The 25,774-nt window shown below is 37.8% G+C and overlaps 2 protein-coding genes, 1 non-coding gene and 1 pseudogene across 3 annotated transcripts; 1 reads left to right on the forward strand and 3 right to left on the reverse strand.

The window, feature by feature from the left end:
* Positions 1–730: 730 nt before the first annotated feature.
* Positions 731–847, reverse strand: LOC122071572. The gene has a single exon (XR_006138208.1). It is a non-coding gene; the product is annotated as a U5 spliceosomal RNA (small nuclear RNA).
* Positions 848–3,712: 2,865 nt separating this feature from the next.
* LOC122071571 (2-methyl-6-phytyl-1,4-hydroquinone methyltransferase, chloroplastic-like) lies at positions 3,713–4,777 on the reverse strand. Its single transcript, XM_042635942.1, has one exon. The coding sequence runs from the start codon at positions 4,738–4,740 to the stop codon at positions 3,907–3,909; it is 834 nt and encodes a 277-aa protein (XP_042491876.1). The 5' UTR covers positions 4,741–4,777; the 3' UTR covers positions 3,713–3,906.
* Positions 4,778–16,769: 11,992 nt separating this feature from the next.
* On the reverse strand, positions 16,770–19,951 carry LOC122071565 (annotated as a pseudogene).
* A 1,061-nt stretch (positions 19,952–21,012) lies between these two features.
* LOC122071566 (mitochondrial carrier protein CoAc2-like) lies at positions 21,013–24,301 on the forward strand. The gene is made up of 5 exons (XM_042635935.1): positions 21,013–21,027; positions 21,178–21,202; positions 23,678–23,862; positions 23,974–24,075; positions 24,164–24,301. Exons 1-5 carry the CDS (start codon positions 21,013–21,015, stop codon positions 24,299–24,301), a joined length of 465 nt encoding a protein of 154 aa, XP_042491869.1.
* Positions 24,302–25,774: the final 1,473 nt, after the last annotated feature.

Consider the following 25,774-nt stretch of genomic DNA (forward strand, 5'->3'; position numbering starts at 1 on the left):
GCCATGAGGCTTAGCTAGGAGGGACTCGTTGGAGGTTGCAGACGAGCAGAGGAGTACTTTTCTCGCAGAGTAATCGTTGAAGGGTGCTTTCTCGAGTCTCACTGTGGAAATAAGAGAGTTTTTATCAGGCTTGGGGTTATTTTTTGGTCCATTAGTCGTTTCCAGAAACGGCAAAATGACTCCATAAATATGGTTGTTTCTTCCACCATAAATAGGAAGAAATTTCAATTTCAATTTCTAAAAATAGGTGAAACGAAATGGTTTTACCAAATACTTTTTACTCCGTTTCTAAGAATAGAAAAACACAGAAACACATTTCTGGAAACGTTATCAAACATTACCATAGTGTCCATAGATGGCAGCCCAAAAGGGGTGAGGCAAGGGTAGCATATCAATTCCATTCTTAAGAGGGTACGGCCACTGGGACCGAGAATAGCAACCACCACCTCGCCAAGAGGTGGCTTGGCCTGGAAAGATAATATCGAAGAATATTGATGTAATGGTTTCAAGTTTTTTCTTTCTTTTTTTTTGGCAAAAATATGATAATTTCAGTGTATCAAAAATTCAGAATCAAGATTTGAAAACCCAAGTATCATTGCACCTCATTCACAGACACCTACAGTCCTCCACATCACAGCATTAATTGTTCTTTAAGTTTTAGGGAATTGAATTCATCTAACACCTCAAGGGTACCTCAAGAATAAAAACACTTTATTTTTATAGAATTGCGGTGTCTCATCCAAAGAGACACTTCAAAAATTAGCGTATGCCGTTTTGAAGTGGCGAGCACACGGTATTCTTTAGTAAAAGGCGAAAGAATAGTTCGCTCTGTGCTCACCACACAGCTGCGTGATTTTTCATGGTCCCAATCACCTGAGTTTATAGAGTTCTCCACCTTTGCATTCTCCGTTTCAAACCGATGTGGGACTTAAATTCCTAAAGGCCCAATTCCACAACACCTAGACGACAGAGCTAGAGGAGCATGGCACAGTATATCTTTTAATAAATGGGTTGGGCTGCGAAATTTTTGACAAGTGAGGATCCCGCCATCTTTACTGAATTTCAGGTTGGACTTGGGGATGGGCTAAGTGTTGATTGGACCCAGAATATGTTTGAAAATATGCCCCAAGCATGGGTCCACTCATTGATTTTTTGTATGATCAAAGGGTTGAGTCAATGTCGTGTTCATATCAATTACTTGTACAAGGTTTTTATTGGTAGAACTGCCCGATTTACGACATCACTGGTTTTTAATAATACATAAGATCCATATCGGTCGGCCAAGGGTAAGTTGACATCTTTCTCACAAAGATATTGTATAGTAGAGGAGAAAGATAGGAACGGGACAGGGAGTGATGGAGGGGTGAAGGAGTTGCAGATGGTGGGGATGGGGGCGAGATAGGAGTGAATAGTTGGGGTGGAAAAGATGAATAAAAGTTGGAGATGAACAATATGATAGGTTTACTGGTTCATGGTAATAAGAAGGGCCTGTTTGATTTTGTTTTCAGAAATGTGTTTTTTCATTTTTCTATGCTTAGAAATAGAAAAACAACTCAAAAACCATTTGATTTTTCTAATTCGTTTCACTTGTTTTTCGAAATAAAAATAGAAATTTATGTCTATTTATGTGTCTAGAAACAGGAATGGAGAAACAAGTCAGACCTATTTTTCTGTTTCTAGAAACAAGTGGGAAGGACAAAAATTGTGAAAAACCTAATACTTCACTCTACCTACCCCAACCCAGCCATTGTTGAAACTTCTCGCTATCCAAAAGTGGCGATTCCAACGTGGTTGTGCGAAGCTCATAGCTCTAGACTGTCTTCATCCTTTTGAAACTCATCTCCACGAAGCAGACTTGCAACTCCAATATCTTGCCTTCACCCTTGAGCTACATACTTGCAATGTCGTGCCTTCTCGTGTCTTGAATCAGACCACACTTTTGAAAACGTTTTGAAAAACAGAAATATCAAACGCTCTTTTACAATTCAAAAAATTGTTTCCCATTTCTATAGTTTCTAGAAATAGAAACAACATAAACAAAATCAAATGGGCCCTAAATTGTAACTTACCCTTTGACTCGAGCCAAAATTGTCAATCCATGCCGTTATAAATCGAAATCAAATCAAAATCTACCATGACCAATCTATTTTCCAATTCTTTGTTTTTAAACCTTGTTCATACAAACTTTCCATAATCAAATCCTCTTCATTCTCTCTTTTTTTTTTTAATAGATAGGGAGGAGATGTAGATAACAGCTAGGAGGCTCGAACTCAAGACCTCCTGATGAGCATGAACTTCTTGTGCACCACAGCTCACCAGCTGTGCTAAGCAGTCATTGTTTATTCATTCTCTTTTTCTTAAGACCGGCACCACAAAGGGCAATGAGCTCATCAGCCACACTTTCCACTTTTCGGATTAAGACAGTGGTTGAGATTAGGAGCTAAGTCCAAATTGAATTAACTGTATATTCAGGCAGACCAACACGAGTTTGTGTCTTAGCCTTTGCTTGATAAAGTCATAGTGGGGACTACTGACGGAGTTGACTCCACTCCTTCACTCCTTCACTGGACCGCAGTCTCTAGCGTGCAAATGAAAACTATGTACTTTGGAGAAACGTTGTGAATTGTAACTATGGTGTGACGCTTCGTAGGAGAAAATTTGAATGAATGATTATAGTGTGACTTTTTGTTGAAGGGAAATTCTTGCAAGTTGGATTGTTCTTGTGATTTGGGTAACTATAATGTGACCTTTCGTGGGATTAATTGCTCATTTGTGCCACGGAGGGTGATATGGCAATTCCAATCACTTCTAGAAGAATGATCTAGATTGATTTAAGTGTAAAGGTTCAAACACAAATTCAATTACATATATGCCATCTCTTATTTGACATTGCTATACTTTTTAAGGAGCAAGTACATGAATAAAAATGCACCCTCCTATAGTCTTGGATTTTCAAAGCTATACACCATCTAATTTGGACACAATAAAAGATCACATCACACCAACGAAGTTTGATCTTTTATAGGTAACCCCACAATGGCATTCTTTCAACTTTCAATCCAATACTCTTCTTTTAAATCAAAGGACAGCAGTCAAATGTTTCGTCTCTTTTTTTTTTCCAAATATGTGTCTAAATTATGGAAATTTTGTGGGACAAGAGGTTTACTCCAGCAGAGTCCCATTATTTTCTTTATAGAAGTGGCAACATACCAGTGGCCTGTGCGGTATCCATATTTTCCATTTCATTCTTTTTTTTCCCCTTAATAGGTAAAAGAACAAAATTAACTAGAACTCGAGTTTCTCTGTACTATATTGTGGGTATAGAGATTCCCACGCTTTGTCGTAAAGGATGACTTTGCTAGTAAAGGGATAGTTATGATTTTTTTATTTATTTTTCTTATAGATTTTCTTATAGATTTCAATAAAGATAAGAGCTCAAACTTAACCCAAGGTGGGGTGAGGAGGAGAAGAAGATCAAACAAGAAGCATCAAAAGAAGAAAGAAACAGGGATGGTTTCATTCCCTGTGCGGTGAGTGACGACTGAAAGTAAGGATTCAACAATTGAGAAAGCTTCGACATGCACCTTAATCATTGAATCCTCATAATCACTCACTATCTCACAGAAAACGATTTATATGTAACAAAGACTCTGTACTTATCATGCAAAGCAGCAAATTGCAATAGTGACATGAGACGTACTCCATCATCACCTCTTGGAACTTTTTATTGATAGATAATATCATTTATTGAAAAGAAAGGGACAAAGTACAATAAACCCAACCAAAGGGCCTACATGCAGGAAATTACATAAAAGGAAACACAGTCCATCACCATTTCGTGGCAGTCTTATTACATCAAGGCTAGCTAACAGGAAAAAGGAAACACATACTCCCTCTCTCATATGATCAAATAGGCACACCTTTGGGAACAATCTTATCTTTGAGCCACATGTATGTAGTTAGCTGAACATAATATGCCGATGCCATGAAACCGATAAGAAAACGTAGAAGGAACACAAAAGCACTCACAGGCTTCTTCACATCCTCTACCTTTGGACCAAGCTCTAGAGGAGAATCTCCTGGCATTGATTTCACTCCTGTTACAGAGCATCCAATGATCAGCCCATGTCGACGGACCCCTCTGAACCATTTTGGACCAACTCTTTTGAGCTGAATATCTTCGAATCCAGCTTTTTTGAACCATTCGATATACTCTTCCTCCTTTGGGAAGAGCATCCACATATCTGCAAAGAAACGAGACAACCAATAGGTTGGATACACAGGGCCAATGATACAAACCTTACCACCAGGTTTCAAGACCCTATAAGCTTCATTGATGCCACGTTGTGGGTCAGGCCAGTATTCGATGCTTCCTGCAGACACATATCTATCAGCATAATCTGTAGGGAAGGGAAGATCTTCAGCATCACCTTCAATGATGGTGCAGTGGTTCAATGGTTCCTTCTGCTTTGCCTTGGCAAGCTGATGAGGGGATTGGTCAAGAATAGTAACATTCTTGGCGTCTACATGTTTAACAACGCCACAAGTAGTGAACCCTGTTCCACCTCCAACGTCTACCACTATCAAGTTCCGGTCATGAAGGTCCAAGGGCTCTAGGGCTTCCTCCCTCATTTCTTCGGTATAGTGTGGAGGGTTTCCAAGAGTGTCATAGAATATGGAGATGAACCTATAGAACCAAAATGCCTCTTTCTTGTGTTGAATAAGCCTCCGAGAAGCCATCAGGAGGTGATGGAAGAAGGAAGGAAACCTAAAAACAATGGGATATATGAGATGAGGATACAGAAACCCACTATCCCTTTATATAGTAGTACACATGCACATATGCATTGGCTCTTCTAGAAGTCACGCCAGCAGATGATTTTCAAAATTTGAAATTTCGTCAAACTTTTTGGTCTGGTCCAGCAGATGATTTTCAAAATTTACAACAATAAAGATCCTCCTATGAGGCCGGCTGTGGAGAAGGCTTCATTGTCTCTTTACCTAGAGATAAGGGAGGGCAAAATGATTGATTTGTCCCTCATAAAGGTGAAAAATTTTGCCACTTTTGATGGATCAGGACCACATTATCTTTTATAGAACCTTCTCCTTATTCTTATTATTATTATTATTATTATTATTATTATTATTAGGGTGATTTACATCAACCTCCCCTGTCGTTTTTTCAAATTACATAATCCCCCCTAAAAATCGAAAAATTACATTTAAATCTATACAAACTAACACAGTGAGAGGGGTGTTAGTTTTTTAACTTAAAAGGACGAATTGACCCTTTTTCTTCCTCTCCTCTATTTGCCCTGAACTTACCCCTCTCTCTCTCCTTTCCATTTTGCCAGAACTCACCTCTCTCTTCTTCTTCTTCTCTGATTTCGGTCTTTTCCTTGATTTCTAAATTGATTCTCTGTTTCTTTCTTCCAAATTGATCGTTTCCAACTTAAGAGGAAGAAGATGGGTGATTCTCTCTTTCCAAATTAAACTCACCCCTTTTCTTCCTCTTCTCCCAATTTCTTCATCGCTTTATTGCCCTAAACCACCATCTTCTCCCTTCCTCATCTGAATAACAAAAAAAATCAAGAGATTTAGATTTACATACATATGGAAGAAAAGCTCAAATTATAAATCGGATCACACCCAAACAAATCCCCCAACAATTTGTAAAACATTATATAACAACCAAATAGATAATATTTAACAATGAAAACCAACAAATGATGAAGGAAATGGTCAAAAGACTCAAAGTCTCAACCCCATTCTCAGTCTCGGACTAGATCTGTGAAGCGAAGGAGAAAAAAACCGAGATCTGAAGAGAGAGAGAGAGAGAGAGAGAGAGAGAGAGAGAGAGAGAGAGAGAGAGAGAGAGAGAGAGAGAGAGAGAGAGAGAGAGAGAGGGGGGGAAAGGTCTTCTATCTACGTCACGAGATCCATCCTCTATCCCTCTGAGAAAGAGAGATTAGAAGAGCAATCCGAAGGTGAGGGCCGAAGTGAATACCATGGGAACAAAGACGAGCCAGTGTCGGACCTTTAGTTGTTGCTATAGCTGCTGCTTTAGCTGGTGCTAGAGCTTAGTTCATAGATTAGACAGCATCAGAAGAGGGAGCCAGAGCTTCACCTGCTGCTACATTCTGGACCACTGAGATGGCCAAGACCATGAGGATCACAACGCCGAAGAGTGTCATCTTCAATGCCTCCATTTACAGTAAAATGCCAGGAATACAAACCCATTTACCGTCGAACGAAACCCTGGAAATAAAGGAGAAGAAGAAGAAATAGAGGAGATCGGGAAGAAGAAGGGTGAATTCATCTTTTCAAGTTCAAAAACTAACACCTCCCTCATGGTGTTAGTTTGGGTGGATTTAAATGTAATTTTATGATTTTCAAGGGGGATTATATAATTTGGGCAAACGACAGGAGAGGTTGATGTAAATCACCCTTATTATTATTATTATTTTGATAAAGAACAAAACCAGTTCTGTCTAATTTGGGCAAACACAACATCAAATAAGTAAATTTTATTTTATTATGTTCTTTATTTTATGGAATTTAAACTCGCAATCACTTTTAGAGAGAAAGATTGGGTAGTTATCCATGTAATAATATAGGATGTGACGTTCTACGAAATCACAAGACATATGAACCATCTATTTTACATTTTTTTATAATCTAAACCATTTGTTCCTACTGTGACGTGAGAGAGTGCATGATAATGTTTAGAATGCTTATACACATGCATGTGTGTGTGTGTGTGTGTGTGTATATATATACACACACATGCGTGGCAATACAAGTTAAGGAATTTTACCTCTTGATGAGCATGAAATTTTTGCGCACTACATCTCACTAGCTGAGCTAAGCAGATGTTTTTAGTTAACGAATTTGATAGTATTAGATTCTAAAACTTTACCTTTTCTATCTAATGGTGGTAATGGATACATTATCTGTCCACATGGTAGAAAAGAATAAGCATTGTGATATTCGAAAATGACAAAGCCTTATGACAATAATAAACACTCTTTTTCGGATAGTTCTTACCAAGGGCCCATCGGCTAACTAGGATGACAGCCTTTGCAAGGAGTCCCAACTCAAGGAAAGGTGGCCAACAGGCCGGGGAAAGGGGGGGGTTCAAACATCAAACATGCCATACGGAAGGTTGCTTCGACAAGAAGTTCCTAACCAACTATGCTAGGCAGTTGTTGGAGCACCTGATAAGGTGTACCCTAGTTAGCAACTTCGAAGGTCCAAGGGCATACATGGTAGAGCGTAGACCTTGTAGACTTATCAAAATGAATAACTATGTCCAATACCCAAGGTAGTGGAAAATCCTTTCCCCTTCAGTCCTTTGAAGATCATCTAAATTCTCTCTAATCATTGGAATGCCCAGTGTAGCATCCGGCGGCTGGATGTTTGTGTCAAATCCGTATCCAACGGCTGAGTGTGCGTGTCAAATCCTCCTAGCCATCGATAGGGCTTGAAGATCGATTGTAACCAAGTCACTGAATTCAAAAGGATTTGGATCGCAAGTCATCTCCATGTTCCATGGCTTCTATGAATGAGCAATAGTTTTCCACTCCTCGCAATGATTTGGAAAGAGTAACTAGAATTCAAAATGGGTGGCTTAATCAATCCTCTAATTGGAAATGTTTAGAGAGCCTATCCCATCATGACAATGAAAAGTCAGGGTGGTTCTTTCATACCCTTCATTGGTTTCAGTATCAATTATGACCGATACGAAGAACTAAAGTGTACTATAAAAAGATCCTCTTCAACACTATCGAGCCTCTAATGGTTCATTTAAGTTGCAAGTGTTGAAATACGTGTTCAAGTCCTCCCAACCCTTGAATGTACGTTGAAGGATCATTGAAGGGTGCAGTCATTGTAGAGCAGCCACATCACCTAGCAGCTAGCACTTCATGCACATTCAGAGGTTGAGAGGTGAATATTGAAACCACACATTCACACACTATGTATCCTAAAAGGCATTTCATCAAACAGCTCAAGAACAACAACAAAACCCTTTACAACTATAGAATTATAGGGTCTCATCAAAATAGATCCTTCCAAAATTGGCTTATGCCATTTTTAGCTGACGAGCTCACAATATAGTACTCTCTCACCTTTTCATACTCCATTCCAAACGGATGTGGGAGTAAATGCCACACATCCCACACCACTTCAAAACTAAAGAGCTAGAGGAGTACTGTGGCGGCCAATATATATTTTTAACAGGTTGGGATGGGAATTTGCCAAGTAAGGATCATGGTTATAAAAATTGGATTGGATTGGTCAGAATCGCCAGAATTGAATATGAGAGCAGTGGAAGGAGGAGGGTTTTTAAGTGTTGGTTTTTAACCTCTGAAAGCAGAGGAAAAAGTAGCGACACCTAAGTCTAAATTGCTGAGCTCTATGGATGCATGAACGATTTGGTAGATGACACCGAAGTCTTGCTGAGCTCTATGGATGAATGTATTCAAACATCTATGATAAATTTGAAAGTTTCACTCTTTTTTTTTTTTATGAGAATTCAACCCACCTTCCTCGCCGCAGAATACCACTGCCCCTCTCCTTCTTCGCTGCAAAATTGATAATATCACTGCCCCACCGCTCACTGTACTTTCTCCCCACCATCAGCCTTTGCTACAACGCCATGGCCCAACCCCCTTCTCCCTCGTATGGCAAGGATAGGAGGTTTTGGAGTAATTACCGTGGGTTAAAATGAGAATCCATCCAATGGTTAGAAGAATAATAGAAAAATGGGGGAAAAAGAGATGTAAAAGTCCAAAAGCAGGAGAGTGCCAACGAAAAAATAAGAGGCAAGTGAGTTTGAGTAAATATAGTAAGTGTAGGAGAGCGATGGTAAATACCTTAAGAAGATATCTTTTTTTTTTTTTTTTGCAATATTTGGTAACCAATAAAAAAGAGAAAAAAAAAAAAAAAAACAAAAAGACATAATAAGAAAAAAGTCATGACTACATCATTACACAATGATTTTTTATGTGTCTATCTCTCCTCAAATTCTTTTTTTTTTTTTTTTTTGAAAATTTTCTTTTCTTAGCTTCCAAACATTAATCGATAGTTTCCCAAAAAGCTCTACTAAATCAGTTATAACTAAAACTAGCTGCAATGCCAATTTGGGTCTTCCAATCATAATCTTCTATTACTTTCTTCATGAACTCCTTCCTTGATTTGAGCTTTACAATTCCCTGTTCTCTCTCTTCCATCCCCCAATTTCCCCTGTATAGCATTAACAAGTATCACAAGAATATGCTCATATCCACTCTCAATTTGTATATTTCAAAACCCTAATTTTGAACTTAATTTCAATCCAGAATTAAATATTAAAAAATATGAAAAAAATAAAAGAGGGTTTTAGTTTTAAACCTTGTCCATACAGACTTCCCATAGTCAAGTCTTTTTCGTATGCTTTTCCTCCATAATGTTCCTTAACATGGTTTCAAGTATCAATCTAGGATCGGCCGTATTCGATTGGTATCGGCTGAGATTGAGCCCCGATCTGATATCGATCCTGATGGCTATCTAGATAGTTTCAGGGCTAAAATAAGAAAAAAATAATATATTTTATAAAAATCAGGGATAAAATAGATCGATACTCACAAATCCCATCCAATCCGGATTCGACAGAGACCCTAATTCCTTGGTCCTTAAGACCGGCACCACAAAGGGCAAGGAGCTCATCAGCCACACCCTTTCCTTTCCTTCTAATCATCACAAATTTGACCATTAAGATAGAAACCAATATCAATTTTTGTGATTAAGACTGTACTTGTGATTTGGAGTTGGGTCCAAATCAAATTAATTGTCCATAGAGTCAGGCCGACACAAGTTTGCGTCTTACCCTGTGATTAGTAAAGTCAGAGGAGACTAGTGACCGAGTTGACGGAAAGACCTTGGGAATTGGGTTACTACGGTGCAATCTTTTGTGATATTTGTAGTTTATTTGTGCCACTTGGGAGGATCATGCGACAATTTCAATGACTCCAACATTAGAGGAATGTCGAATTCAATTATATTTCATATCTCTGATCTAGTATTGGTATTGTTCCTTGGTTTTTTTAGGTGTATAAAATGCACCCTTTTATAGTTTTGGATTTTCAAAGCTTTAAGTTTCGGTTCAAGCAGATAATATAACCATTGACTAGGTTGAAATTTTTACCATGATTCGATGGGCGAAGGGTAACGATCAAGAACTTTGGCGTCTATGCTTTATCGTGATAGCCAAAGAAGGAATCAGAGTAACAAACTGAAGAAGCATAAATTTATCTGATGAGAGGATCTAAGGATCGTTCCATATTGATATGGACTTACCATCCCCAACTCTCCAAACAAATTATGGACCTAAGAACTGGCAGAGTTTAAACAATACCATTCCAAATTGTTACAAGGTGGTACCCGTATAAGACGACTGTATAGATGAAAGTATTTTTGTAATGCAGTAGAAGAATCTTTGACACAGAGACGTTTAAGCAAGCGAACCAAGGTGGGTTGAGTTGTATCAGAAGACACTCTCCTAAAGGTCTAAAACGCAATTTATATCAGTACAAATGGGGATCCCTACGTTTTACCTCCAAGATAAAGCAACCCTGTGATCTCTGTCTATTTGTATACAGACAGAGAACAAAGAAGGAAAAATGCCAAAAACGTATATCCTATTCTATACAGAATACTCAGTATATAGATTCATATGGGTGCTACCTGTACACTTTACAAAGGCACCTGTCCATGTATAGACACCTCTCTGCATACATACAAACCTATCTATGTATGAACACTTCTATGTACGTATAGGTTGGTGTCTACGTACCCTATATGTATTTGAATTTAAAATTCAAAATCGGTGTGTGGTGTACCCATAACCACACCCGCACCCGACCTCGGCTAGGCTTGTCTCGGCTCGGTGCGCTAGATTCAAAAGCACCCCAGGAACCCCCACACACACATGACATGAGAGAGTGCCTCTCCAAAGGGCTTGCACCCTTAAATAACAAACCTATATATACTCACACTTTCACTCCTCTGCTTCTAATGTGGGACTAAACAACTTGTCCTAAAAGACAAGCCTTTGGCTTTGCTTTTGTGTTTTTTTGAATTTTCATTCAAAAAACTTTCCTTCAACACTTTTGAGCTCAAGACTCAAAAGTTAAAGTAAAAGTATAAAGTAAAACAAGGGGACATGTCACAATTTCGAAACTTTATAATATAAAATAAATAGTTATATTAATACAATAATGCCCCATGAGTTTCGAAATTCCGATAAAGAACATGTATGAGCTTAGTGAGCATATTAGACATAGTAGAACACGTCGTTATAGGTGTTTTTAGGACTTGAACCTGCACTAGGTCTGATGAACTACGCTACAAAGTACGGGTGAAGTCAGATTTCTTGAACCTTTCCTCATAGTTGTAGCCGACTAGCTTACTAGCCATATCCTACCGATCGACCTTATCTTCGATCACTTTATGAAATGAACATTTTTCCTTTTAATAAGAGCTGGCCTTGTCCCTTATCCTGGTCTTATAGATATTTAGAAAATTTACCTTTAAAACTCTCATCGGAAGGTGGCCTCACCCCCTACATCCACTTAGGTCAACCCATAGTGTGCGCCACAGTTTACACACCCCCACATTTGTGAGCTATGGCTAATTAAGAGTTTAACTCATCCTCTTTTCTTTATGGTGGTATTACTTTACTATCTAACCAGAATGAACGATTATATAGTAGTACAAAACAAATCATCCGGTGGCTTCGTTTTTACCCTTTGAACCTAATTCAGGAAAATCCTCTTCACATAGGTTGGGTGTCCATCACATAACTTATGTCACATGGCTTAAACTTATTCCTTTAGATAAATCATGTATAATCTTTGTAGGCAAGGGCTTTGTGAATATATCTGCTAGATTGCTTTCTGACTTCACAAAGTCGATAGTTATTGTACCTTCACTTATATACTGCTACAAGATTATGTCTTAGACGGATATGTTTTCTTTTTCCATTGTAAATTTTGCTTTTTACCTTTGCAATAGCTGCCTGATTGTCACAATGTAATGATATTGATGTAATAGGCTTTGGCCGCAACCATAAGATTCATAAGCCATTTCGCTTCCGTTCCAGCCTTCTCTAAGGCTATGAACTCTGCTTCCATGGTGGATCATGTTCCACAAGAATGTTTAACTGATTTTCATGAAATAGCTCCACCCCCTAGTGTGTAAACATACCCACTAGTTGCCAATGATTTGTTTGTGTCCAAAATCCAATTGACGTCACAATAGCCTTCTAAGACACTTGGGTTTCCACTATAATGCAAACCATAATCTATAGTACCCTTTAAGTATCTTAGTAATCTATTCAATGCATGCCAATGCTCTTTGCTAGGATTGTGAGTGTGTTAACTCAGCTTTCCAAATGCTAAAACAATGTCAGGCTTGGTTGAGTTCATCAAATATGAAACTGAACCAATAATTTGGGAATATCTCTTTTGAAAAATTTGTTCTCCTAAATGTTTCTTTAAATGACAACCAATATCTAAAGGTATTTTAAGACTTTGACAATCAAAGTATCCATGCTTTTTAAGCATAGCTTCAACATAGTGAGCCTGAGATAAGATGATCTTATTCTCTATCCTGATTATCTTTATTTCAAGAATTACATTAGCTTCTCCCATATCCTTTGTATCAAAATTAGACATTAGGAGATTTTTAGTTTGTTTCATTATGTCTAAACTTGTTCCCACTATGAGCATATCATCTACATAAAGAACAATAAATACACCTTTACCACGATTAAATTTACTATACAAGAACCCCAAGAGGTTAGCACAGTTGGCTTGGAGGGGACACGATACTCCGCCTCAGGAAGTGAGGTCTCGTGATCAAATCTTCTCCACTGCACCTAACTTCTTGGGGCCACCGCACGGGATTTTCCATCTCAGACTGACCCAATCCTGTGTAAGCAGTATCACAGTAACCCCAGGGATTAGTCGGGTCAAAGATCCGGGCACCTTGGGTAAAAAAAAAAATTTGCTATACAAACATCTTTTTGCATCATTCACGAGAAATCCATTTAATAGCAAAATTGTATCAAGTTTCTCATGCCATTGCTTAGGTGCTTGTTTCAGCCCATACAGAGATTTCATAAGTTTACATACCTTGTGTTCCAGTCCTTGTACAACACAACCTTCTGGTTGTTTTATATATATTTTCTCATCTAGATCCCCATTTAAGAATGTAGTTTTAACATCCAATTGATGTATTATTAATTTATATATTGATGTTACAATCATCATAACTCGTATAGTAATAATTCTTGCTACAGGAGCAAAAGTGTTAAAGTAATCAATGTTTTGCTTTTGTCTAAAGCCTTTGACCACAAGTCTTGCTTTAAACTTGTCCAATAATCCATATGGTTTTAATTTCTTTTGAAAAATCTACTTTGTATCTAAAATTTTAGACCCTTGTGGCAAGTCAACTAATTCCCAAGTATGGTTAAATACAATGAAATCTAACTCACTTTTAATTGCTTCTTTCCAAAAGACAGTATCAATGGAGGTTACAACCTCTTTATATGTTAGCGGATCTTTATCTACTAACTAGGTAAGCCATTCATCTCCTGTATCTGTTGACTTTTTCTGTCTTTTACCTCTTCCAAGTTGACTTTCGTCAATTGAAAATGATGGATTATTGTTAATAGACACTTCTTTTTCTATACCAGAAATACTACTATCATCCTTATTAATGGTTGTATTCAATTTGTAAGAGCAGAGTGATCCTCCTTCTTGACATTAGGTCCATTGCCCACTTCACCAGACGCAGATCTCTTTAGGGTTCTAAACGAGCGCCTATGAGCTTTTAAAATATGGTATTGCTCGTTAAGACTGGTGTTAGAGACGGACCTATTCTCCATGTGATTGCTCACACCCTCATCCTGCTCATGCACACCACCAGTAGTCTGACAAGCTGCTAAGCTATTAGACAAATTAGCTAGGCCCAGGTTTCAAAAAATTCAGCTTCTCTAGATTCTATTATAGTGTTTTCTTCATACACACCATCCACTATTTTTATAACTAAAAACCTATATGCTGAACTATGTACTGTATAACCAATAAATACACAATCACATGTTTTAGGACCTAATTTCCTTTTCTTTGGTTCAGGTATTGCTACCTTAGCCAAACAACCCCATACCCAAAAATGCTTCAAACTTGGTTTTCTTTTAAACCAAAGTTCATAAGGTAACAACTCAGTCTTCTTGTGAGGTATTTTATTCAAGATATAACAAGCAGATAGTATGGCTTCCCCTCACAAATCAAGTGGTAGTCCCGAATCTATTAGCATAGAGTTCATCATTTTCTTTAATGTTCGGTTTTTCCTTTCGGCCACTCCATTTGATTCAGGTTGATATGGAGTCGTGATTTCATGTATAATACCATTGATTTCACAGAATTTAGCCAAACTAGTAGTTCCACATTTTGTGCCTCTATCAGTTCTAAGGCCTTTTATCTTCCTTCCTAATTGATTTTCTACTTCTGCTTTAACTGATATAAAAGCATTTTCAGCCTCATTTTTAGTCTTAGAAGATAAATCATGGCAAACCCAGAATATTCATCAATGAAAGTAATAACATAATTATTTTTACCTCTAGATTCATATGTTTTGAAATCACATAAATCACTCTGAATTAAATCAAGTAAGTCATTTCATCTTGAAACAGATTTATGTGATTTCTTTGCAAACTAGGCTTCTATACATATAGGACATTTATCAATTTTGGTTTTAAAATTAATATTAGCAAGTCCCATATTATCAATTTTCCTAATATAGGATGTATTATAATGTCCTAATCTAAGCATGCCACATATCATACGAATCAACAATATAAACAGAAGAAGCACTAGGCTTGTCTTTTATTATTTTAGAAATACTTAATACAAAAAAGCCCTCATTAAGGTAACCTTTGCCAACAAATGCATCATTTTTTGTGATAATACACATATCAGATTCAAAACATAACTTCATCCCACCCTTGTTCAAAAGAGGTCCTGAAATCAGATTCCTACGGATTCTTGGAACATGTAGTACATCCTTTAAAGTGAGTGTTTTTCCCGAAGTAATTTTCAACACTACTTGTCTTTTGCCAATAACATCTGCACACTATGAATTACCCATAACAACATTCTCTTCTGAGACATTTGTAGAGTAGTTTTTGAAAGCATTTCTGTCTCCAGTACCCAATCATCTGGTTTTTCAATAGTACTGATTTCAGTGATCATGGCAGTAAAAACATCATTTTCGGTAAGATGAACCTTAGCCTTTTCAACAAGTTTCTTCTTCCTTTTCCTCCAATCCTTTTTTATGTGGCTTGGTTTTCCACATGAAAAACAGTTGCCCTTCTTCCTCTTGGATTCCTCAAACTTCCTTTTCTTGGATGATTGTCCTTTTTTAGTCTCTACCACGTTGGCTTTGAGAGTTGATTTCTCTTTGCCATCTTTAGCTCGGTTTCTCTCCTCAATTTTTATGCGAACAACCACTTGATCAAAAGACCAATTCTTACACTTATGTTCATGGTTTTAAGTATCTCCGATACCGATACGATACCCTCCGATACGTATCTTAAATTTAGCCGGTCGATACGATACACACCGATACGATACATGGAATTTTTAAAATCCTTTCGTATCGATATATATCTTACAATACATACCGATATGCATCAATATACCACCAATACACATCGATATGATACGATATGCCTCGATACGACTTTATGAAAAATATAAAATTGAGGTAAAATGTACGTTTCGGTATGTATTGGTACGTATCGGTGAGTATCGGTATGTATATATCGGCACGTATCGGTGAGTATCGATATATATATATTGGTATGTATCGGTGAGTATCGGTACGTATCGGTGAGTATCGATACGTATCGGTGAGTATCGGTACGTATCGGTGAGTATCGGTATGTACCGATACAGTGCGCTACGGTCATATAATGGCCAAGATGGGTAATTTTTCAGAAAACACGATTTTTTGAAGGGTTTTTGTTCCAAAGTTGCTGTCAGCCATATTTCTCTCTAACTAAAGTGGAAATCAAGGTTGGGAACAAGGATTTTACATTTATGGGACAACTACAAACCTTGAATTCTTAGTACGATACCCTCAATTTAGTGTTTATGCATAATACATGTTATCAATAGCTTTTTTTAACAAATTCTTTATGCAAAAGTGTTTAAAAAAATGTTTCCTATCCATTTATGTGTGTATCTTTAGCGTATCTTAGTGTATCTCCGATACGATACGATACCCTCCGATACGTATCTTAATTTTGACCGACCGATACAGTGACCAATACCGATACTTTAATCCTTGCTTATGTTTCAAGTTTGTGCTCTTCCATTACTCGAAGGGTAGTCCTCTAATTGATTGGTGGTTTGTCACTGTCTTGGACTGAATCATAATTGAATATCAACAGTGTGCCTTCGTTTTCATAATTGAATGTCATCAGGGTTGTCCACTTTCTTTTTGCCACTTGCTATGTCCTTAAGGCCATACTTGGGACAGACCAAACTTTTCCATACCTCTTGAGCCCTCTGCCCTGAGCTCACTGGAGCTCAGGCACTGATAGGAGTGCCCGGTGGAGGTCGCAGTTGGTGGCAGTACATATGTTGGATTTTTCAGTCTCACCCTCCCCAGCACTCTTTCATCTCAATTTTCAGGAGTGATTCTTAACCAGTAGTCACTGAGGCAGCAAAGATGCATTTACTGAAATATTTAAGTTGGCATTACTGATTTAGTTCAAGTTAGCCAACAAAACACATTATGTACAAAAATTAATCATCTGAAGGTGAATCAGCAGTGTGCAAGGCCTTCCCTTTCACACTGAATGATAAAAGATTGCAAAGCCCCATCTTCCTTTTTCCTTTTCCCTTGTATATCCTAGCTCAGATTTGTGATTTCTCTGTCATGAACATCGAAGCACAGCAAAAGAAGGGAATGAATCATGAAGCTAATTCTAAATACATTGGCATCAGTTCATTCATGATAATCAATCCTAAATTGATTGCTGTGGACTCTAGTAGTTACTTCTCCAGTCCGACGACCCTTTCTCATGTTCATTTCTGAGTACATTTCTTCAATCATTGGTTTCCAGAGGCGAACCCGTGCATTTATAAACCAGTTGGAGACCTGATCGCAAACACATAAAACAGAGGTCAAAGAAAGAACTCTTCAAGCCATACCCAGCAAAGAATGGCAGAAGACATGTGATTTCTTTACCTTTGTGAGAAGAAGTAATAAAAATAACACTTTGAGCTCATAGTAAATGAAAAATACCTGGTTTCTTGTCAACACACTTCTTATTGCAAGTAAATGCTTCTCCGCATCTTTCGGATACCTGAAAATCCATCAAGTTTTTGAATGAGAACACTTTAGACCCCACCATAATTGAAGACTAATTGTCATTTCAGTAAAACCTATAGTTTTATTTCTTTAAAATAGTGTGCTTCCAACCAGCACCTGCAAACATATATTATGAAAAATGTTGTGGAAAAAGGCTCATAACTATTCTTGAAAGGGAACTTATGGATGGAGAAAGTTTTCAAACATCCATGCCCGTAAAACACACAGATTTTTCAGGCAGCCCTCTTTGTGGTCTCCCCGTTTGATGATCTCTTCTCCTCAGCTGCTGGAGAGCCCATTGCTTTTGGATGAAAGATGACTTGAAAGATGTCCCCTCTCTATTACGTCCACTGCTAAGGCCTTCCCCAATGGCAAGGATTTGATTGGCGATTCTCTCCCTTAAGTTTTTATATAGGAGGGAGAATTTTTTAAAAACAAAACGAGCATGTATCTGAGGATCCAGCTCAGTTGCAGCATGAAATGCAGAAATTACTGTATGGATCTCATCCAAACAGTGGCTGTATCTGTTATCAACCTGAACATAAAAAAAATGCAATTATATTGCATGTCAAGTTTAAAAAAAAAAAAAAAAAAATACTAATACCATAATTGCAGAACAGTATAAACTTTGGACCGAGATATGTAAATCTGGCCAGGTCACAGGTAACTCGGGAAGCCCAGGGTTTTATCCCGAAAAAGAACCTGGCTGACCTGGCAGCATAACCCGAGAGCCATATAGTATAACTCAGTCAAATCACATTATTGTACCATTTTTTTTTAAGTCATTAATCAAAAAAAAAATTAATAATAATAATAATAATCAAGTATATATTCCTAATATGCCAGAGGCCTAGTCTCTACTTTTAAGTCCCAAGATAAATGAGCACAGTGACTCACTGAATTCCCTGTCTGGATATTTGACTGGGTACACAGCTACAACAGAGAGAAGAACAACAAATAAGGAGGAGCTAGAGCTAGATACCAGTTCTAGTAGTGCCTGCAGTTGAGTTTTCTTTGTTTCAATTTCCTGTCTTTGCAGTGTGAACTTAATTTGATCCATGGATCTGACTGCTCCAGCAGAGTACTGAGATTCGTCAGAGTCCACTGAAATCTCTCTCATATCAGAGAAATTTGAAGAAAATGAAATCTTCACCCCATTACCAATCTGTCCTGGTGAATAGCTAATGTTGTCTAGATTTCCAAGCGAATAGCTTGCAATTTCAGTGAGTATTCGCTGAGCCACATGGAGATATTTTGATCCCGACAAAATATGTTAGATGTCGAAAAATTTATATGAACCATAACTCAGGGAAAGCTCCTTACTCTTGCAAGTTTGCTCTGAATCCAATCCCGTTCCCATCCCTACTTCGTGCAAAGAATGCCGAGTAAAACCAGAGCAGCTTATTTCTGAGCACTGATGTGGAATGGTGGGTACAGTGGTAATAGATGGTTGGTATGTGGCAAGACTTAGAGACAGCTCATTATTAGGCATACGGTAGGTGTACGAATCATCCGCACTGTAGTTAGACTTGTTAGATGTAATCCAAGCACTGGGGCCTAAGCAACCAACAAAATGGTATGGCTCACTAAAAGCATTCATCGGAGTTTTCCCAGTAAGCTACTCAACATCTAGCGACTTCTTGATATCCCATTTACCATCCAATTGCCCAGGAAAACTGCAGTCCTTCGGTGCCATAAGCTCTGCATCACCCTGTCCTCTATTGTATCTATCGTTCATAGAGGCTGCAAATGATGAATCTGAAGTGTAGTAGCCATTTGAAGCAAAAATCCTCAAATCCTCCAATGGGAATGTTGTTGGGGTATAAATTGTGACCCTATCAAGATTTTCATGCAGAGTACTGGAAGTTTCCAAAATGTTAGGAAGCTATGTAGCAGAAAGAGATGTTTCTCCGCTGAACTGCTCCTGAAGCTCAATGTTGTTGACATGATGCAAACTTTTGACTGAGGCATTTCTAATGGCCTGTCTATTGAGCAGCAAATTTCTAGATATTGAAGCATTTGAATCGACAATCCCACCATGATTTGTCATTAGGAAATCATTCATTTCTTCTCCTTGCAAAGTTGGGAGCAAAGGATATCCAGCTATGATCTGGCTTCGGCTATTAAGAATTAGAGACTGGACAAGTGCATAACAAATGTGAGGGGATCCCATCAAAAACCATAGGATTTCAATCAGCAATTTCTGGCGATGGGTTGATTATGCCATTCTCCATATGAAAAAGGGAGAGCAAAGGACAGTATATATCATATACAACCTCCACTAAATCATTCTTCACAGCTTAAAGTCAATAATCTCTCACTTTGTGAGAGTAGAGTAAGAGATTAGTGACTTTAACCTTAACTATTAGTGACTTCAACCTTAACTATTAGTGACTTCAACCCCCACAGAAGTTAGTGGCTAATACCATGTGATTGTTGCATATTCAGATATATAGAAGTTACACCCAGGAAAATGTAACATTAAAGCAGCCTGCAAATTACATCTCCAACCACTGTTCATGACCATTCACAGTGGATCTCCCTGAAAAAGAGAAGAGATTAGTCACTTCTATGGCAAAGGGCTTCTGTGCTCCAATTGGTATTTTGTCATTCTCTGCATCGGTTATTGACTCATCTTCAGGAAATATAGGCCTGGAATACCACCCATAGGTAACTATGAGGCAATGCACATACCAAGTGAAAATACAAATGAAGGTGAATCATATTCTGATAGTAAGATATCTAGATGGGTACTGAGGACACTACAAAGCAGGAACCGAAAGATAGGGCAATTAAACTAACTAATACCCCATGTGAAGAAAGAATTTACTGAAAAACATGAAATTAACAAAATGCACAACTAGGGTCAGTACCCAGAAAAAGAGATTCAAATGAAATATACAATACATCATAATGTACCAGTTGGATTTGCCATAAGGATCACAGAGACATGCTAACAATCTTTGGGCTTGAGCATATGAAAGGATTTCAAATGACGATTTTCTGCACTAAAAAAAAGGTTATATTCTTTCACTCATTGAGCTAACAGTCAGTAATACACAATGATGAATCTTATCCCTGCATCAGTACTCATTAACAAGTAAACTCATCCCAATGACTCCATACATATTCTGAATGAAGTTACAAAGATTGTAAAGCATACAAGTTTTCAATTTTCTTTTGAAGCATCGTCACTGCACCATCACCTCTTCATGAGGGCTTCAAATATTAGTTATTTGGAGGGTCCATGAATATATTGACCCTTATCATCTAACCACCATCTATTTAATAATCAAAATATCATGCCATCCATTAAGGCATCTAATTTCCAATTATCGTCTAAAATCTCTCAACTTCAAATAGCCTCTATTTGGCAAGAAACAACGCTACGAAACAGGACTCTCTTTCAATGATCCAGGAAGCAAGATTGCCTCGGGACCTGATACGGGTGAGCAAGTTTTCAGGTGGAACCCAAGTAGAAATCCACCAGGGCACGTGTGTCCTACAAATGCCGTTGTCAGACAGCATATGTTCAGCTATGTCCACTGAAGTGCCAGGACCTTGGGGTGGAAATAAGATGAATACCATATGTGTGATTCACAGGTAACAACAAGATGACTAACCTCGAAATATTCTAAAGAAGTTAGATGGGGTGATCAATCAAACACAGTACAGAAGCCATTCTGCAGTTACTAGAATTGCAGAAGCAAAGGATGTATTCATTAAGATTCCTAAACATAATTCTTTGTGCAGCTACTTGCAGCCGAAAACAAGAGAGGTATGATATTTAGAGTGTGAATAGACAATAGGTATTCTATTGGAATGAGATATCTCTGATAGTCTTCTTTATGAGGTCCTAATCGATCTGTTCTTCAAACCTATGTAGCCAGCTCACAGAGCAGAACCGACATAGACATAAAGTGGAAAAGAAGATGGATGCCTTATCTAATGGGCTCTCTCATCAATTTAATTTCAAGATAAACAAAAGGTGCAAGAGGAGTAGCATTGTCACTGAAGTGATTTTAAAATGCAGACTAGAACAGCCAAGCAGATATGGCAATTTTCAATCCAGCCTGTCCAACTACCCAGACCCACACAGTTTCAAACTGGGAGCGGCTGAAAACTTAGGGGTCTTACTACCAAAAGGACTTCTCCAGTTTGCATGGCTGTATTTGTATTGATGTACTTTCTATGTAGCTATTCAAAATGCAGATTTTTAACATAGGCTGCTAACATGGTGGGATTTAACTTTATTTATGTGGGTATTGCCATGTAAACATGGGTGGGAGTTGCCCAAAGATTTTTTTTCTTCTAAGTAAATAAGGAAAGGTCAACATAAAATCTAGTGCAAATTTTGAGAGAGAAACAGTCCTTTTCCCAAACAAAGTGCATAAAATATCACTACAGGGAAAAATGCAACTCCACACAATATAGATCTTAGAAAATAACACGCAGCAATGACCGCTAACAAAGCACATGCATCAATTGACACAAGGTTCTAATAATGTATTAACAGTTACAATAGACATTATGAGCTTAGCTGCAAGGAGGTTTCACAGGACGGAGAGGGTCTCATAGTGATGTTTCCTATGCATATAACAAGAATTATGTCTTAAGCAGCCACTCATGGGATCGAACACTTGGCAGTGGGTGGGTCTGTTACATGGAATGCAATCATCTCCAACCCCCCCCCCTAAGCGGCATTATCAATGATGAATACCATAAGACACCAAGTTAACTAGTTAAAATGATCACCAGACGATACCAAATCTTGCAAGGAAGATGGGAACAGCAGCCTTTTAAAACATGGAATCCATCAGTGCCTGAAATCGGTCTGAAAAAGCCCTCGAATCAGTCAATCTGAGGAATATTCCAATGATTCCTGTGTTTTTTTCCCAGTAATCGAGATTGGTGGCCACGCAATCAGCCAATCCAACTCCTGATTCTTGGGGAACAGTAAAGGAAAGATAATAAAAATTCAATTCATCATTAAATAAGCAAGAACATCAAACAATATATTTATTTGAATGGAAAATTCTGAAAATTGAAAATTCAGAGTCCTAAGACTACTTCAGAAGAAGGGAGCAGGAAAATTACAGGAATTCAAAACTGAAAGGAAAAATCCATCAATCAAGAGGCAACCTTTCTTTGTCTTTTGAGGGGGGGGAGGGGGGGGGGGGGGAGAGAAGGAAAATGATTCAGTTATACTTAACGAATAGAAATTGAACATTGAACAATGGATGTAATGGTGTGCCAATTTTTGAAAGAAAGCAAAAAAAAAAAAAAAGGAGAAAGATACTCAATATATTGAGCAGTTTATTTGCAACCCAACTCATTTAGAGGAGCATTCTAAGATTTCAATGAAAGTATTCTAAAAAGCGGAGAGGAACAATAGTATGGGATCAAACTGAACTCTCAAAATCTAAAATGCAGAATATCTAATCTTTGCAGTTTGATTGTTGAAGGGAGTAACAGAGACCATATATCCATTTGAAACCATAAAAAAACACCAAAATGCATGCCGTGAAGATACTTTCCAGGCCAAAATGATTCCTAATATATTAAACTCACAGTGAAGAACTTCAACATATAAAAAAAGACAAAATATGAACTTCAACAGATAGTTTCAGATAAAGAAAGACACTAACACAAATGGTTTACAGTAGCAACAAAGTCTAGAGGAAGGAAGGGATTACATAATAACAAACCTTCCACCCGTTTGCCGGAGAGCTACCACTGACCATGGAATGAACCAACTAATATGTAATGTCCTCCATAGAACCTGACCAAAGAATAGGAATTCATTACTTCCTAGCTTTCACACTTTATCTCATGACCAAAACTCAAAGTTCCTTGAAAAGAACATACACATTTGATTGATGTCAAAAGTAGGTTGTCTAGAGAACTCAAAAACAAGAACATACATTAAAGGAAGTGAACTAGTGTATAGAGGAATTTACGACTGTATCTCAAAGATCTATAGAGAAAGTGGTTATCTTTCAGAATTCCTATTCAACTTTTTTTTTAGCTTTTTAAATTAATAATGAGCTACTGGTGATCTAAAAAGACATCTTTTATTAGTTGTATAATAATAAGCCTGATAGTATAACTGGGTATGGTGTATCAGCTAATCATGTACAAACTTGCTAGCTCAACCCACTGTCACAAAGGGATGTAGTTCTGTTATTCTTTGTTGTTATTTTGTACTTTCATGATTTCACTCTGCCCAATTAACATTTGACATTTTGGTCAGCTCCATCACTCTATGGAATCTTCCCATATTCTGGTTTGAAATTCTACTTCTATGAGGAGTTGAAAAGTCATGTCCCTGAGGAACACAATAAAGATATCATTGTCAAACTTTTTTGTGGATCAGTTGCTGGTCTATTGGGTCAAACCTTCACTTACCCTCTTGATGTTGTTAGGTGTCAAATGCAGGTAATGAAAATTAACATTCCAAAAATTCAGATTTTGAAAAGCCATGGAGCTGAAGTGATGATGAAGTAGAAAACTATATTTTCAGGTCCAACGGTTCTCTATGTCTGACAGTGCAGAGGTGAAGGGGGCAATGGAGATCCTATTTCTGATTGTCAAGAAGCAGGGATGGAAGCAGCTGTTCTCAGGGCTAAGCATCAACTATCTGAAGGTGAAGTAAGCAAAAACGCTACAGTTTGACCCTTCTGGTTCTCTTATTCCACTTGTGTTAATGTGTGTTTGGGTGTTTGTAAACCTGGAGCAGGTTGTACCACCGGTGGCTATTGGGTTTACTGTCTATGATACTATGAAGTTATTGCTGGGAGTTCCGTCACGAGAAAACACTGATATTGTGGTAGTGACTGAAGGAAGAAATACTGATCCATCAGCCCTTCGCTCCTAACAACACTTCACTTCTCAACTTAGTAGTCACTAACATCGCTTTGAGCTGTTCAGTCTCCACCATTCAACATGTATAGTCCATTCTTTGAGTCTGAATAGTTTCGTATTGCTTAACAAATAAATCTGTTGACAAGGCCAAATCCATTGTCACGTCGGGATTGATTCAACCTCATTCAGTTGCTAGGATCATGCCCTGAGCATTCTATAGATCTTGAGCTTCATATAAGCTTTTTTTTTCCCCCCCTTCATTCATAACCACTGTACATATTCATGGTCTTGAATCGTTTAGTAAATCACCTTTGTATATTGACCCTGGTATGATCCATTGTAACATTTTTTATATGGAGGTAACAAAATAAGGCTACTACTAAATGCGAGTACAACCTTGATCAATCTGAAAAGATATTAGACATATTGGTTGTTAAGGCTCTTTACACAAATTCAGATCTCATAGCCACCCAGTGAATTCAACACTTTGACATAAGTTTAGGTTACCTGGTGAGATGGCAGGATTGTTCGGGGTCATGGCAACAAAGGGTAAATAGGAGAAAGAAAGGGAAAAAAAAAGCAAACAACATCAAAGCCTTATCCTAACTAATTGGAGTTGGCTACATGGATCCATCCAAAGACAAAACAAGAATAGTGAAAGTAAAAAAAAAAAGGGGGGGGAATACGACCACAATAGACTCAGAGAACTCACCTAAATGGGGTCAGCTACATGGATCTTTGCCCTCCAATCAGCTCTGTTCAACGTCATATTTGGTACGAGGCTTAAACTATGCATGTCTCTCTTTGTTACTTTTCCTATGGTCATTATAGGCATGCCTCTAGCTGTTTTAGATCCTTTAATCTGAATTAAATCACTCCTTACTGGTGCATCACAATGCCTCTTTTGAACATGGTCATTCCACCTCAAGCGACTTTCTCAAAGGTTATCGTGAACCGGGACAACTCCCAAATCAGTCATAATATGGAAACATAAAAAAATCCAGGTTTTCACCCCCGTCATGAAAGATATAACCACTAGTTACATGGAGGCACCCCCCTCTCACACAATAGCTGATAATTCAATTTAGAACTTGCTTAGATAAAAGTTTTGGCTATGATCTTCATTTTCATTTGCTGTTTTACAATGTGGTTCTTTTTATAGATTTATGTATTACAATCTTATGAAATGAGTTTTAACCAAAGAAAACAACTCACCAAGAAGAAGCTTTAACACTATTGTCCTCAAGAGGTGCAATTCAATACCTCATTTCACGTACATTTTTTGAATCCATCTTCATAACCAGTGAGACTTAAAAGAATTCTCTAACCACTCATCAGATATACAGTGTCAAACTATCAATTCTGACTCTTTTAGGTAACATCCAATTGATTTCTCACCACAATTTCTAATAAGAACATGATATATATATATACATAAAAAGCAAATACCAATGTGGAGTGATGACACAAAAATGAAACAAATTCC

The sequence above is a fragment of the Macadamia integrifolia genome, unplaced genomic scaffold (assembly GCF_013358625.1).
Source record: "Macadamia integrifolia cultivar HAES 741 unplaced genomic scaffold, SCU_Mint_v3 scaffold_267A, whole genome shotgun sequence".
Lineage (NCBI taxonomy): Eukaryota > Viridiplantae > Streptophyta > Magnoliopsida > Proteales > Proteaceae > Macadamia > Macadamia integrifolia.